Genomic DNA, 16,913 nt, shown 5'->3' with positions numbered 1-16,913 from the left:
TTTTTAATGCTATTTACAACCTTAGTTTTAGAACAAATAATTTAATGACTTTCAATGCATTTTAATGACCTGCAGCAAACCTGTAAACATTCATTTCAACCCAACTGAGCTGTAAAAACAAAAAAAAACATGTATGTATGGAGGTGATGCATTAAACAGACCTTTTCAACTAAAGTTGGTGATTTCAGAATTCTTTCCTCAGTAGAAAAATATCCTTGAAAATAAAAATGAATAGAATATCAAAATATGCCTTTGTGAGTGTGAATATGGAGAGTTTACGAAGTGAAAATATCTGGGAACAAACAATAACATGGAAGGCATGCTAGATTTTTCCACTAAAATATCGTGTTTTTAAAAAGCAGAATCAGCGTCTTGATGAAAACAAAAAAGCTTGCATCGGAATAACTGATTCGTCTGACATTTTGGGAGCACTTACAGCTTCTGTCCTTTTTTTTCTTTTTCTACCTTTGATTGTTTTTTGGACCTAACTAATCCTGACACCTGGCATTGTCATCTCAGAATATGCCAGTGTCAAATAAAATAATTCAGTCATCTAGAAAAACAAATTCACGGTATTCGCACGTTTCACTGCTGAACCTATTCAGAGCAACTGAAGCGAGCATAAATGCATGACGCATCGCTGCACCGCTTCATCCGCCTCTCTTCTTAACCTGGTGTTCTCGCTGATGTAGAACAGGGTCAATGTAGACTCATCAGACATTGCGTGACCCAAAACTCCATGTTACCTTGCAAATTGAAGCAATTTTTTTGAATAGTCTTCCTCCTCAACGATACACAACCGTTTACTCCTGATAACGTGTGTTCGTGTTCATGTTGTACATGTAGAAATCCTCTTATTGAACACTATATGTACTGATAAGGGAGAAAAAACATGCAAGTTTGGATCCCTGGGAGGAAGCAAATTTGTTTAACTTTTTTTTTCGTTAGTTTTTTCTGGAGAGCTCAGTATTGTTCATTCTGTAATTTTACCGATTTGACATTTCATCATCATTGCGCTCATTGTGTATGTGCGTGTGTGTGTGCGTATTCATTAGTTCACCTAAAACCTATTAAAAATATCCCACACCTAAACCGAACACTTCCAGCCAGAGTCGTGAGGCCGTCAGGAGACCCGAGGAAGAACCAAAGAAAAGGAAAGAAAGTGAAATCCAGCAAATTTGTTTAGCTTATTTGGCCAGGCAAGTGCACATATTTTAAATACTGTATGGGCAAAATAGAGAGGCAATACTTTAATACAGAGCAGAAAAGCAATCTGAAGAGGAGTAGTACTTTTCCTGCCATTGAGCTACAGTGGTAAGATGTCGAAATGTTAATTAGAAACAAGACAGAGAGCGCAGTAATGGCAAAAGAGTTTCGCCTACTGGTGCAAACCGAAATCACGTTCTATCGAAAGAATTTCAGTGACATTTCAGACTTAACCATTCACCTTTTACAGCCTGTTTATGACGCAAAAAGAAAAACAGTTTGAGTAAGATTTTTTTTTTCCTACCATGCAACCAGTTTATCATTTCAGGTGTACTGCAAACTAAAATATTTGAGACGATTGCGCAAATATGGGGTAAGAATCTATTATTTAAATATGTAAAATAGGACAATCCAGAGCACCCAAAACAATATTTTGGGTCATGGAATATCACTTAGGTCAAGAAAAGAGCATCCATCAATACAGGTGTGCCACCAAATAACGGCTATTTTCTATTCGTAAACGCATCACTCCTCTTTGTGTCTTAACGTCGAGGACATAACGTCGGAGGTGGCCTTTGTAGCATCAATTCTGTTCCGAGAATCTGGAGGTGTTTCATCCTACTTCAATTTGCACATTATTATATGACACCTGTTGCACTGAACAGAATGTTTTTTTTTTTGTGTGTGTCATTTTTGATCTCCGCCGAGTGTCCGCAACGCGTAAGCCCACTTCCCTGCTTGAGGAAGTGTGTGGAAAGAACCGATAGGATCACATGATAGCCGAGCGCCGGCGCCACAGCTCCGGTGGCGAGAATATCTCGGTTCCACTCGGTTCTCAATTATCAGTGCCTGACCCGTCAATCCGCAAGTGGTGATTGCATGATTTTTTTTTTCTTCCAGTAGTACTTGTACTAGTGCTGCCGTGAGCTATTAAAGCGTGAGAGCGTGACATAAGACAGAAATGAGTGAGACTCACACTCAATGCGGGAACTGCTTCATGTTCCCTTTCCTTCCTCAATCTCCTGTAAACATAATCTACATTTACATTGTGCTCAGGTTTCCCTCTTAACTCGTGCAAAAATAGAATGCCACCCTTCAACCGTTTCATCTTTATTCGGAACATTTAACCATCAGTGTAATCATGGAAATACATTTATTCCTATTATCATAATTCAGAATTGAATCTATATTGAAGTATAATTTCAAATCGAGTTTTTGACAGCACTGCATGTAAAAAATGTTTACTCTGTGAGTGTCTCGTGAGCTTAGAGTGGCCTATTTGATCAGGCGGCTTCCACTGTGTGCACACTCTTGGATTTGCACCCTTGAACAAAAGAGAACGAAAGGAGGATTTGTGCTAAGCCTTTTTGGCAGGCATTGATCCGTTTAACGTAAATATAATGGATGTCTGACTCAATTGCTTGATAAGCATTAAACCAAGCAGGTTTGTTTTGAGAGCTTTAAATATATCTGAATGGACTCTCTGCACAAAGCGCTGTGACGTATTTCCCGGGAAAATTTCATATTGCACCACCTTTTCCGGTAGTGGCCATCGCCGTTTGTTTTCCTTCAGAGAAACTTGAGCGTTTTGGAGTATTTTTTTCGTCTTTTTTTTTCTTTCATGAGTGTGGTTGCGTGAAATGTTTCACGTGTCCCATGAGGAGTTTTTTTAACAACAGTTTTTATTTTGTATGCTTTAAAGTCCAGCATGTTCTTCTGTGCCATTTTGTCTGAGCTCATTAAACTAAGTTAGTCTTACACTTTGACTTTACGCATGTGTATTGGTTTCCCTGTTTCCTCTAATATATGGCATCAGCTGTTTTTTGGTTTGTTTTTTTTAACAAAAACGCAGCTGTTCTGCAGCATCGTGAACTCACCTCCTGATGTTAAAAAATATATATAAAAGTGGAAGTCAAATAGCCCCGACATTATATACAATTCAGAATTGTTTTCGGAAAAATGCGTCAAACATAATGCTGGCACTCAAATCTCAGCCTACCACTGCCTTCGGGAGACTAACTCTCCAACTCTCTAACTCTTAACTCTGTAACTCTAACTTCGCAGCTCTCTCTCGCGATAACTCTGAATATGTTAACATGCAGACAATAACCCTTTTAAAACCCGAATATTGCCAATATTCGTGTTTTTGAAAACCCGAATAAGACCCCTGGGTTAGCCCTTTCGTAACCGGAATTCTTGTTCTTATAAACATATTTGGAATACCTCGATCGAACGGGGCATTAGTTTTCCTTTTGCCAAATGCTCTATTCTTCTTCTTCTCCTTTTTAACTTATATTTGTATTCACAAGGAATCTTGGTCTTTGTAGTACAGGAACTACTTATGTGCAGCGTCGTGTCCACTCGCTAAGCGAGCCTCACTTAAAAAGTTATAATTTAAATATAGACTTACCAGGGTCCCAAAAACGTATTAATACGTTTTTTTTGTTTTTATGCTAAAGCATGCAGAAGGCTTTGATGCAGCCTTTTTACAAAAACGCAGCTGTTCTGCAGCATCGTGAACTCACCTCCTGATGTTCAAATATTTAAAGTGGAAGTCAAATAGCACCGACATTATATACAATTCGGAATTGTATTCAACTTTTCGGAAAAATGTGTCAAACATTCACTCAAATCTCAGCCTACCACTGCCTTCGGGAGACTAACTCTCCAACTCTCTAACTCTTAACTCTGTAACTCTAACTTCGCAGCTCTCTCTCGCAATAACTCTGAATATGTTAACTTGCAGACAATAACCCTTTTAAAACCCGAATATTGCCAATATTCGTGTTTTTGAAAACCCGAATAAGACCCCTGGATTAGCCCTTTCGTAACCGGAATTCTTGTTCTTATAAACATATTTGGAATACCTCGATCGAACGGGGCATTAGTTTTCCTTTTGCCAAATGCTCTATTCTTCTTCTTCTCCTTTTTAACTTATATTTGTATTCACAAGGAATCTTGGTCTTTGTAGTACAGGAACTACTTATGTGCAGCGTCGTGCCCACTCGCTAAGCAAGACTCACTTAAATACATTGATTTCTCAATTTCGGAGCGAGGAAGAAAACCGACTACTCTATTTAGCGTGGTGAGTAACATAAATATAATGACTTTTATTGAACATAGAAAGATAAAAGCGAAAATTTGCGTAGTGACGTTGTCCGTGCGTCGTGGTTTACCAATTGAGCACAGTGACCACATGAAGCCTATAAACAGGTTATCACGGATGTTTTAGAAACTGGAATTTTGAACTTCATCCGAATTTTGACTACATGTAAACGTAATGTCTATGACGCTAACTCTGTAACTCTAACTATCTATCTAAGCCTTGGAAACATTTGCACCATGGAATGAGGTCCAGGAACAGTCTGTAATGTACAGTAATGTAGCCTATTTAGGTAGCTTAACCTCAGTTTTCTTCTTCTTATGATTTCTTTTACATTTTACTAAGACGATCACTCCCAGCCATGTTCACTGAAGCAACACCCTTCGCTTTCGGCTGTTTTACTGGATTTTGACTGATGGCCCACAGAATATTGTGTTCTATTGTTATAAAAACATGGAACTTACCAAAAGAAAGTTTAGAGTATCTTCTTTCATCAGAAAGTTTCAGCATTATTCACAAATCTGTGACTATTTAGAAGGAGAAAGAACTTTTTGCAACATGGCCCTGGTTGATCTCTTATACTCTGCTGCCACCCGATGGCCGTTTATGTAATAACTACCATTGCTTCAACCATTCTCTTTAGTTCAGAGGCTGCATCAAAGCCTTCTGTATGCTCTAGCATATATATAAAAAAAAACGTTTAAAAAAACAACAAAATATAAATACGTCTTTGGGAGCATGGTAATATTTAAAATAGAATGTTTTTGGGAGCAAATGAGTTAATGGTTGTTTGTCTCCATTCATTGTGACTGGCTGAATGCTGATAGGCTTCACCAGTGACACTGAACATGTAATATATATATATATATATATATATATATATATATATATATATATATATATATATATATATTAATGAATAGATGGATATAAACACCAATTTATAAATGCCTGTGCAGTTGGTAAAGGTTTCATGATGCTGCCATTTGACCTTGCTACTCTTTATTTCACAACAATGTTTAGAAATCTGATCAAACCAGAGAGGTCAACCAGTGGCCTGCAACAGATTGGGTTTAACCTTAGTAGTGCCCCTGTTCATGCTCACAACATTACGAGGTTACCAAGCTATTTCAAAGTGCCAATAGCAGGATTGATTGAGGTCAAGTCATGAAAGAGTGGTTCAGGAAGACATTACTTTCGCACAATGATTTGCCATCACAGAGTCAAGACATTATCGCAGATTTGAATCTTTACAATGTTCTGAGGAAGATGAAGTCGACTGACACACTTTTTAATAAAACATGTCAAAAATGAATGCAACTCCATATGGGATAGATGTTATGACATCATATAATTAATTATAATTAAATTAAAATTAAAGGCGCATTAAATATAACATTTTGTGTGACATCTTATTTGGCCAAACAGAGTTATATCACTGGGACCAATCTGAAGGCAAAATAACCAACATTGGACTTCTTTTTTTGCCACAAGCTACTGAAAATGTAAACCATAAAATGCGAGGAACCGCATTACAACTGTATTTATATGACATATATGGATGTGTATTACACATATTCAAGGATGTAATCAGAAGCAAATTGGATATAATTTTAATTAGGATTTGACTAAGAGCTACTCTCCGAACATTATTGTCATTATCACCCAACTACCGGTAATCATGGCCGGCATTCAAAAATCAGGATAATTGCATTAAAACCGGAGTAAGCAATTACAATCTAAATTCCCCACAATACTATGATACCAACTTATTGAAAAGATTTGATGCAAGTTTAAACACAAACCTAAGTGCCCACACATCCTATCTAACTTGTATTAGAAGGAGTGATTCACTATCGCAGTGGAAGCATTAGCTTTATTTACTAGTAGGTATCCCTCACAAATGAACAGTTATGAAATATATTATCTATGGAGGAACTCATTTGGCTATTTGATTAATAACCTCAGTCTATCAATCACCATTAAAGTTGGTCTCGATAGCTGATTGGTGAAAAGCACAGATTAATAAATCAAGTGCCGGCAACAGACAGGATATTTAAATGTGTTTGTAAAACTGAAGAAGTAGCACCATTGATTTATTTATTAGTCAGAATAAATATTTTGGAATTACAATAGAAGGTTCAATTCATACAACTCCTATTTTTATGCTGTCAGGTGGCTCACTTCGGATATATGTCTTGACAGTGTAAATAGGAAAAAAAAAGACATGAAAATGGATAGCCTCAGACTGGAATCAGAATAAATCAAAATTAAGTATGAACATGAAAATGTTCATACTTATGTCTTATGTCATGTCCATGCTTGTGGGTTGTCCCACATGTAAATTGATAAAAATAGAAAACACAGTACCAGGCTGGACACCTTTACTCTAATCTGCAAATGCTATGTTTATATGTTTATGTTGTATGACTTCAATAGTTAACTCACAATTAATCACACATTTTATATCTGTTCTAAATGTACAATAAAACGTTTTCATACTCTTGTTAACATACAAAAACATAAACTAATAGAAATATAGCTGCATCTTTTAGTCATTGATACAGTAATTTCATAATAATTCATAAAATTGAGTTAAAAATAAAAAGATGTACTGTACCGTAAAAAAGAGTGTGATATTGGTTTGTGTTGAGGTCATTGTTCTGTCACTAGATGGCATAATTGCATTTGTAAGACATTGGTGACAGCTCAGATTAGTGCATTTTTCTTTTCTCTATCTAATCTTTAACATGAAGTAACTTCTGCACATTTTTAAAATTGCATAATACAAATTGACCCCAGTCTCCACAAATATATGCATTATTATTAAATTTGGCATTAAAGGAACTTTAACTCAAAATTAACACATTCATTTTGACACCCCTAGTTACGACCCTTCTTCATTATTGCGACAAAGAAAGTAATTTAACATAGAAGTGACAGTTGGATGCGAGTAAAGATGAGATGGTAAAGCGGTTGTGAATTAAACATACAAGGCGGCCGTTATGACAGGGCAGTAGTCATTTACATAGCTGCATTTAGTGCCACTGAGGTGGAATCAATTCCAAAATTGTCATGTCATGGTGAAGTCTATTTTTAACCCTAATGTTCATTTTACACTGTGCTATTTTTAACAAATAATAAACAATTTATTCAGGTCATTTTGCTTAAAAAAAAAAAACCCCAAAAAAACCCAATTGTTTTAATGCTGAATATGGTTGCGGTTAATTAACCACAATTTTTGTATTGTGGACACTGATTCCTTTTAAATAATAAGATTGTACATGACAAGTATATAGTATATCTTGTCCAAACGTCGAGAGATTTTCAAACACAAAATATAAGGACCAAAAACTGTGTAATAAAGGCATTAAAATAATCAGAATGTGTCAATGTTGGCCAGTAAATTATTAATTAGTACGCCCCAACAAATGTGTTAAAAAAATATGCACACATAAAAAATCTATTATTTTTCCTACTATTTAATTTATTGTTAGAAAAATGAAGCAACAAAATGTTCTTGTGATTACTAAGAAATTAATCTACATCTTTTATTTCAAAGAGAATGTCCTCATTTATGTTGCCAATGGCATATTCCCAAATACGCTGAGTTTTGCAGTTGCAATTTTGGATAAGAAAGAGGACAGGCATCTGTGTGCAAATTTTCATTTTTGCAGCTCCAGGGATAAACAGGGATGGTAATGACGTGTACACAAAAGTTTTCTAAAAACCCATCCTCAAAAAGCTAGGGAAGGAATAACAAACATGTGATTACCTTCAGCAATGATATTTCATGATCAAAAGGGTAAATGGGTAAAACTGTGACTTATTTGAATTTATGGAGATGGCCCTTCAACCCCATTTACTTGGTTGTCTTAATTTCACACTAAATGTAGTAGGCAAGCCCTCCAGTGATATCACCGTAGATGAGCGGGGCAAGCCTTGCAATGGTCTATTCGTATGCAAGTATTTAAAAAGTAATTTTTACTTTTTAACTCATTCAATGCCATTGACAGCTATTGACGTCAAAAATTCATTTGAACTATTTCTATTAGTTTATTTTTTTTTCTCTTTTGTTAACAAGAGTATGAATATCTAGAAAAAAATTCTTGGACATTCAGAATGGATTTAAATTTTTTGGATTAATCGTGAGTTAACTAGTGAAGTCATGCAATTAATTACAATTAAAAATGTTAATCGCCTGACACGATTTTTTTTTAAAAAGAAGAAAAGATTATTAAAGATTAGGAGCGTCAGGCGATTACATTTTTTAATTGCAATTAATTGCATGACTTTATGAGTTAACTCACGATTAATCACAAATTTTATATCTGTTCTAAATGTACAATAAAAAAATTATACGTTTTCATACTCTTGTTAACAAAAGTGGAAAAAAATGTTACACTAATTGAAATAGTTCAAATGAATATTTGGCGTCTAAAACCGTCTATGGCAGTGAATGAGTTAATCACCCCTTTAAATAACCACTTTACAATTACATACTGTAAATGCATGAATAAATCCTAATGAGTTAACCAAAGCAATAAATACAAGCTGTTATATGGTGTTTGCAGAGGGAGTCCTTGTGATTGTGATGGCTCGGAGCAATTGCAATTTTGTGCTTAACTCAAAAAGTGACCATCAGTTTCACTATGCATGCAAAGAACTACTTTCAAATCCAATCAGCCAAGAAGAAGACGAACACAAAGCTTAAAGTATTTCCTCTGCTCCCCTGAAATGGGACCAGATGGCTTGAAACAAAGCACAATTTACACTCTTTCTGCTATATGCTAATTATATTTACATTGTGGCTGAATCAAATGGCTGTGAGGCAATTATATAGTGGTTTATATTCTTCCTTTCCATTTTTATATATTCCCAATAGGGTAAAACTGCGATCTTGTTATATGCAACTGTTGTATTCAGATACTGAGGTTTAATACAAAAATACATAAAAGGATGTGAAATAATCAGTCCTGCTTCAACTGTGTGACCAACAGAACAGAAACTCACCCCTGCTGCAAATCCTAAACTTCCATCCAAGATGTGCTTCTGTACAAGGTAGAGAAGAGGGATTTAGTTGAAGTTCAGTCTGCATGGTAATAAAAAAATGTTATGCTCATTGTATAAATAAAATATATCGCTGGCATCGTGCAGAATCCTCACATAGCAAAACTAACTAAATAACAGAAAAACGGTTGTTCTTAACACTGCATCATCAAAAAGTGCAAACCTTTAGATTGGTCGGTAATTTGTAACAATATTAGACCCACGTGGAGAATAACCAATGCAATCAATTTGTGGGAAAAATATGAAAAATGACCCCCCAAAAATGACTAAATTTGGACTTTGGAGGTTTCGCCCGACAGTGAAGAAAGTAAATAATACATGTTTAACATTTAAAATATCCTTGTCTAAAAGTTGAGTAATGTAATGGAACATTCTTGTGGTCACTTTATTGCCAGGGAATCAGAAAACATTATTTAAATTTCTATTCATTTTCGATACTTGGGACCTACACTAAATAGTCACATGATACACCTTTAGGGGTCCTGGGCATTTACGTAAACAAGATTTATTTTTTTCCCTATCAATAACTGTAGATACACTTTTGGCTCATGTGAAGAGCTCAATTATTGTTTAAAAAAATAAATAAACAAAATAGATAAATAGGATGAAGAAAAAAAAACTGTGTTTGGGCATGAGGTCATATCATGTAGGGTAAAATTACCTACTGTATATATGTTAAAAAATAAAAAATAAATCCTCTCCTAATTGTCTCAGAATACAATCGTAATTATTCAAACTTTCTTTCATTTACAATTGTAAATCCTTATTCATATGGTCAACACTGGGTTTTGGACGGACTCTGTAAATTGTAACGTAAAAGCTTGTGCTTTTGCCAGATACAAATAGAGGAGCAACTGGTTATGTTGAGTGTTTGGATAAGGCGTCTCCCAAGTCATTCACCAGATTTGCAATGACAAGAAGAAGCATTTGCTACTGCAGGATTGTGCCCAGATGCGCTAATAGCAAGGCTGGTGAATTATCTATTTAGTTTTATAACAACTATTTTTTCATCGTGGTATTTTTTGGCTGAATGACGTGTGGCACCATACTGCCCCTCACAGGCCAGTCTTGATACTACCACCACAGATATATACAAACACTAGATGGTTAATGCATGCAGTGCGCCAATGTGACGGAACGTTGTCACATGGCGGCCATCTTGGGACAGAGCTGCTGTGCAATGGAACATCAACTTCGAAATAACTGTATATTGATCAACTCTCCCAAATTCTCGTTTTTTGTTGTTAGATATGACACAAACAACTATGCTCCTTTTTTCCCCAAAACCATTCAAAAATTCAGCCTGAATCATTGCCTTGTTGATAAGGTTTGTAATAAGCCAATCCATTTGTAAATCCGTCAAGAATTCAGTGCGTTATGGGTATTTAAGTGGTAACCACTGACTACAGCACAGCGCAATCCCCTGTCCTAAGATGGCCGACCAGTGACGACGCTGCTGTTGCGTTTGTTATCTCAAGCAGACCATTCGCTATAAGTGCAGTATGCAAACACTTGCCAATTTTTACCTCAAACGTGTGGCGTCTCTCACATTCTAAAAATCATTTAAGATATTCAAAATTGGTCTGCATGTAACTTGTTTACTAGGCATGGGACGAGAGACAAATCTTCTGAGACGAGATGTCTCACATATCACGAGATTGAGTATACGAGAACGAGACGAGGCGAGATTTTTGCTCAATTTGCAATATACATTTTTTTTTAATGGCCAATATATATTGTACAGTTAAAAAAAACGTTTTATTGAGAAAGATTTATAATCTAGCTCTTAAGTGCAAATGTGAACATAAACAGGTGAATCACTCATTTTTCAAATGCTGCCATACAAGAAGCTGAGAACTTTCATTTTACTGAATTGTTTTTAGTGCTGCAGCTATGGAATATTTAAATTTTATTCGGATATCCCACTGAAAATTCTAGCAAATATTTTGGTATTCAGATAAAATTAAAAAATATACTGTGTATATATTTTTGCTTGCTTTTGAACAAAATTTCAATTATATTATAAACACACAAGACAAAAAGAAGATGAAGACATTTTCACTTATTGAGCGACCAACTAGTTTTCATTTTTACATAATCAACATTTTGTTTAGTTTTGACCTTTTTTTTCTCTTTTTTTTTTAGCTTAAATGTAAACTTTCGCTCTATTGGAATTCTCCCCATATATTTTGGTCTATGAGTCTCTCTATCCACTTTTAAAACCCATCTTAAAACACCTCTTTTATTTTGTTTTTGACTCGACATGTTTGTTTCATTGTTTTATGGTGTCTGCTGCATTTGGTGTTCATTTATGATACTTATTTTACAAGGCCCTCACAAGTTATTCCTTTTTTTTTATTCATCCCATTTATTGATTTTCATCATTCCAACTTTAACATATTCCAAATATTTACGCCATTCTTGCTTCCATTTTTCTTATTTCAAATATTCACGCCTTACCCACAATTCTCAATTTTGTACCCTAATTTTCCCCATTCATTCTTAATGGCAGATTTAACATTTAACATTGTTAACGCCGTAACAACTTCAAAATAAGAGCGTACCAAGGCATTGATGGCCATATATTATTAGTGTAGTAAAGTTAGCCTCACCACGTGTTACCGTTATGAACAAGTGTTTCTGCGATTGTCTTGCTGACAGTGTACGCTAATAAGTGAATCCCAAATAGATCCCCTGCAGTGCAGACGAGACATCTCGTGGCGTGCTAATCTCGTCCCATGCTTATTGTTTCACATAAATATAAGGTGTGCATATCAAATAAAGGAGAAACGGGTTATACTATACAAACCTGTCGACCGGAAAAAACGAATACCATAGCGGCCCCAGCAGCAGTTAAACCCCAAGTAAACAGAGTCCCCAGCAGCGCTTGGGCCAGAGGGGAGTAGCCTTCTATCATAGTGCCGCTCCTGGAGAGACAGCAAAACAAAACACATTCTGATCAGTTTAAGGAAAAACTGATCATCTATGCTTATATTATACATGAAACATGACAGAGAATGATCACAAATGTCAGCACTGTCATTGTTACCTACAGCAAACAAATATCTAATGCACAGAACTGGGAAAACGTTAGCCTGACTCACCTTAAATCAACATATTAATAGAGTTTCGGGTTACTACCGTAGTCTGTCTGTTTCTGTGCACAGCACAACTAAAAGCAGTTGATCCATGTTTGCTCTAGATTACAATATCCTTGTTGCTTTTTTTTATAATTGCATTTCTATGGGCAAATGAATTAAATAAACACTTCTCACTCAGATATTGGAGTCTACAACATCTGAATGATTAAAGTGGATACTCCCCAGACTTTTTAAAGGAATTTATTTTTAATAGGTTCTAAATTGTGCTCATCTAGGGCTGATTACAAAAATGATCACACTGTGAACATCATCCGAAACAGTAACATCGAATCTAGAAGAGTTTTTTTATTAGGTTGTATCAATTAAACAAAATTATATTTTTGACAAATAAGTTAGTTCACCCACAAATCAAAGTAAATGTCTTATTAGTGTGCTACCTGAATGTTAAGGCAAAAAAAAAATAATCTATCTGCCTGATAAACATTAAACCTTTTTCCATCTGCTACAGGTATGCTACTGTTTGCTTCAGAATCAACGTATAACTGAACACAACAAGCAGTTGAAACATTTCATTCATTTTTTTACTCTTGCAAGTTTTACAACACGTTCTATTCACTGTGTGCATTATTATTGCAGTCTTTCGCAAATGCACACGTTTAAAAAAATGATTGTTTCATAAATAATACATTCATTGCAGGTAAATGTAAATTAAACATCGATTCAAGCTAATAATTCCACTTATATGCAACATTACTGTATAATAGTACACACGGTCATAACTCGGCTTCCTCAAACTACTTATAATAAATACTTTTTCCAAAACTTATGCTGTAGCTATAGCTATAAAAGTACATTACGGCTATTTTTGCCTTTAAAAGTCACACTTCTCACCTGCTGGCTTCCGATTTGCAATCCCCTGTATTTACTTCCTACTTCCCGGTACACGTGTCTGTGACACTGTAGCCTCGCCCTCTAATGCATTTGATTCGCTAAAGGTGTGTGACGTAATTTAAATTACGCCCAACTTTTAAAGAAACACGACACTCAGAGAACTTATACAGTATGACATAATAATAATAATAATAAGAAGAAGAAGAAGAATTAATCACTTTTACAATCTCAATTTAGTTATGTAATTTGTCCGAGTGTTGCCATTTTAATAAATCAAAGTAAATAAATAAGTAAAAAATCTGAGATGCCCAAACACATATTTTAATTAGTAGTAAATGTACCTTCCTACATACCTTACCTTCTGTGAAATGCATATCTACTTAGAAAGAGTTTTTTTTTTTTTCAAGATATGGAAGCTGACCAAAATCCCAGGGACCACAAAAATTGGTCTGATCACCGTTACATGGTGAGCAAGACTGCATATGTCAGAGTTGATCTCAGCAAGGATCTAATCTAAGCAATGGACTTGCAACAACAAAAGGGCATCAGTGCCGTCAAAATGGAACAATATGATGGTGACGAACTGGAACTCATTGTGACGGCTTAAGTGGCAATATGTCAACATCAATGTTAAAAGATATGTCAAGGACAGCTGTGTGAAGAAACTCACCTGACTGACATATCCTCCCCATTGATCGTTACTGCATGTCAATCAAAATACGCAATTTATTGGGTTTTAATTTTACTATGTAGGGTTCCCAATTTACAACAAATTCAGCGGTTACGGATGTAAAGTAAGATGACTGTAAAAAAGCACTCCTAGGCCATAAATATATAACAATCAAATGAAAAAGCAGTAACTGAGCTTGCAATCTTGTGTATTCGTTATTCCGTGTGCACTACTCATAAGCCTGGCACGTTTTATATAAGTAATGTTGTAAAGGAAGAAGCCTCTATACCTCTTTTTACACTTGTGACAATTCACAATATAAAAAATTGCAATGCATAAAGTAGACTATCCACTTTAAGATCAGTAAATACACAAAATAAAAACATTGGAGATTCCAGATGTTTTTTTCGATGGCCTCCTCAAACTTCAAGTTACGCAAAAAGCAACAGGGAACATGAAGTTTCTTTTTTTGTTTCTTAATGTGATCAGCAAATTGTCTTGCTGAGCACATGTTCTTCTCGAATAAACAAATCAGGGATTATATTGAGGATTTAGAAGCCGCGCCAATATTTTCTTTTTCCTTGTTTGATGATTTTCATTGGCTGTGATGGAAATCCCTGAACAAAAGCAGGATCTATTGACCATTAACTCTTCAGTTTAATGACCTCTGACTTGTCCCCAGAGTTTGCAAAATATACAGTTTACGGAGTTAGATTTGTTACAGATGTTAGCCTCTAATTTTATGCCTAGTGCAAGTCTGGAGCGAAGTGCAGGTGCAAATCTACGCAGGGGCAGGCTAGACTATGTTAAGGTATTTTTGTGCACACATAGCCGACTAGATTTATCACCAATAGAAGTGGTTCCTTTCATTATCTTTAAAATCGGTGCATGAGAGGAGCAGTTCTTGACGTGGTAGAAGAAGGAGGAACTGATTTTCTGGAGTCCATATAGCAGGTCGAAACGCGCACAATGTAAGTTTATTAGGAACTGCAAGCAAACCTCCATGGGCCGCTCATCACATACCACTGCTGTGAAGTAGGCACCGGTTTCATCTGTGATAGTTTGAGTGTGTGGCTTAAAAATATTTAATAAAGATGATGATGATGATAATAATAATGATGTGTTCAATAAATTAATTTCTGCAATAATTTCGAGGGTTCGTTGGACGCTGTTGTCATATTCATAAAGCTCAGAATCTACCTGCCTCAATCCAGTTCACCAAAATTGCATTACACTACCTGCGCCAAAACTTAGACGTGCTTCCAGCAGGCAACAAGTTTAGTTTAGCTTTTAGCTACTACTGTTTGAGCAGATTACATTTAGCATTAAAGCCTTCAACTTCTTTCGTGTTTCATATTTAAGTCACAATTAGCATGCTTCGGTAGCAGTATTGAGGCATGCATTTGGATGGGTGCAGTGAGGTTAATTGTTGGTGAGGCACTGACAGGATTGGAGTCTGATTAAAAAAAAAATACGTGCCAAACAGAGTGATGTATTTGCCATTTAATTAGCAGCCAGAGTCAGTTTGAAAAGAGCAGACTACTTTCTGACCTGATCTTTGAAGCAGATCTTGAAGCTATGGTGTTGTTGTTAATTATATCCTATCCTATCCTATGTTGTTAATTACAGTATATACTATCATTCTAATGTAAGCTAGGTTTATTGTTTTATGCAGCATGAAAGTATACAAACATCTCAATCCATCAGCATGATTTTAGAAAGCTAATAGTTAAGTTTCTACGGAAGCGTGATGCATGCGGGAAAGTGTCACCTGGAGTTCGAGGGTAAAAAAATTAATGAATAATAATTACTCCGAAAAACAGAAGCTGTTGCTCTGTTTTCAGATTTTTTTTTCTTCAGTTAAAAAAAATGTCCCCGTTTTTGCTGAGTAAAGTTGTTTTTTTTTGTTTATCGGAATCGTTTTGTTTTTTTTAATGACAGAAAAAAAGTTCAGTACAACAGTAAAAAAATATATTCAGGAAAACAGAAATATAAAAAAAAATGACACAAGAAACTAAACCCCAAAAAAACCATCCGAAGTGAATGCAATATGCTTCTGTATATAATAACTTAAATGTTCATTGGGAAAACATTTATAGACTTCAGCTTCACACTTGATATTGGAATTGCAGCTAGCATACGTCACCGCATAGAACAGCAAGAACAAAAAAAAAAAATACTTGCAATATTTATTTGCGGTTGTATGCGATCAGCAACGCTATTTATAGTAAACAGAAATATTCAATACATTAGCCTGACTATAAAAAAATACAGATAATTTGAAGTGTCTTAAAACAATATGAACTCTGACAACACAACCTTGAAATCTACTAACTTCATCCAGCTACAGAAGAAATAGTATTTTAAAAATGTTCCATCGTCACATGTTAAAGAACATTATTACAATATTGTTTGATTTCGAATAGCATCACATGAAATCACGGCCTGTATGTGATTTTTGCACATTAAAACAAACAATGAGTGACACCAAAGATGAAGTTCGAGTTTAAGGAGGAGGATGTCGATGAATCCCAGCAGGAGTCCTTTGAGAGGGTGGGATTGGGCGTGTCGGACGCTTAATCAAGCACCCCCGCTTTTATTCGCCTGTCTTCTTTCACACAGAGGCCAGCGAAGCGCAACATCGCTGTGTCTTTGTGCCAGATCACACAGTGACGCAGATTCCCCGCAAAGATGCGCGGCAGCGTCACTATCAGCATCAGCCGTGACGTACAAAACATTTGTCGGGCAACAACAACAGTTCTCAATACAAAAGGGTTGCAGAAAAGTGAGTCTCGGGTGTTAATGTTCCCAAAATTCCCTTTCACACTACATAGAGCCCTCATTCCATGTTAATAACTTTCCTTTAGTGAAA

At 35.6% G+C, this 16,913-nt stretch overlaps 1 protein-coding gene across 2 annotated transcripts in view; it reads right to left on the bottom strand.

The window, feature by feature from the left end:
* slc39a11 (solute carrier family 39, member 11) overlaps window positions 1-13,485 on the bottom strand; it is a 66,819-nt gene extending 53,334 nt beyond the window's left edge. For both annotated transcript variants that reach the window (XM_077551348.1, XM_077551349.1), the window contains exons 1-3: window positions 13,372-13,485; window positions 12,189-12,306; window positions 9,323-9,361 (exon numbers count right to left, since the gene is read on the bottom strand). In XM_077551348.1, coding sequence (XP_077407474.1) covers window positions 9,323-9,361; window positions 12,189-12,296 — 147 coding nt within the window. In that variant the 5' untranslated portion in view covers window positions 12,297-12,306; window positions 13,372-13,485. The remainder of the gene's footprint in view (window positions 1-9,322; window positions 9,362-12,188; window positions 12,307-13,371) is intronic.
* Between the last annotated feature and the right edge of the window lie 3,428 nt (window positions 13,486-16,913).

The sequence above is a fragment of the Vanacampus margaritifer genome, chromosome 18 (genome assembly GCF_051991255.1).
Source record: "Vanacampus margaritifer isolate UIUO_Vmar chromosome 18, RoL_Vmar_1.0, whole genome shotgun sequence".
Taxonomy (NCBI): domain Eukaryota; kingdom Metazoa; phylum Chordata; class Actinopteri; order Syngnathiformes; family Syngnathidae; genus Vanacampus; species Vanacampus margaritifer.
This window is presented reverse-complemented; position numbering and strand designations above follow the sequence as displayed.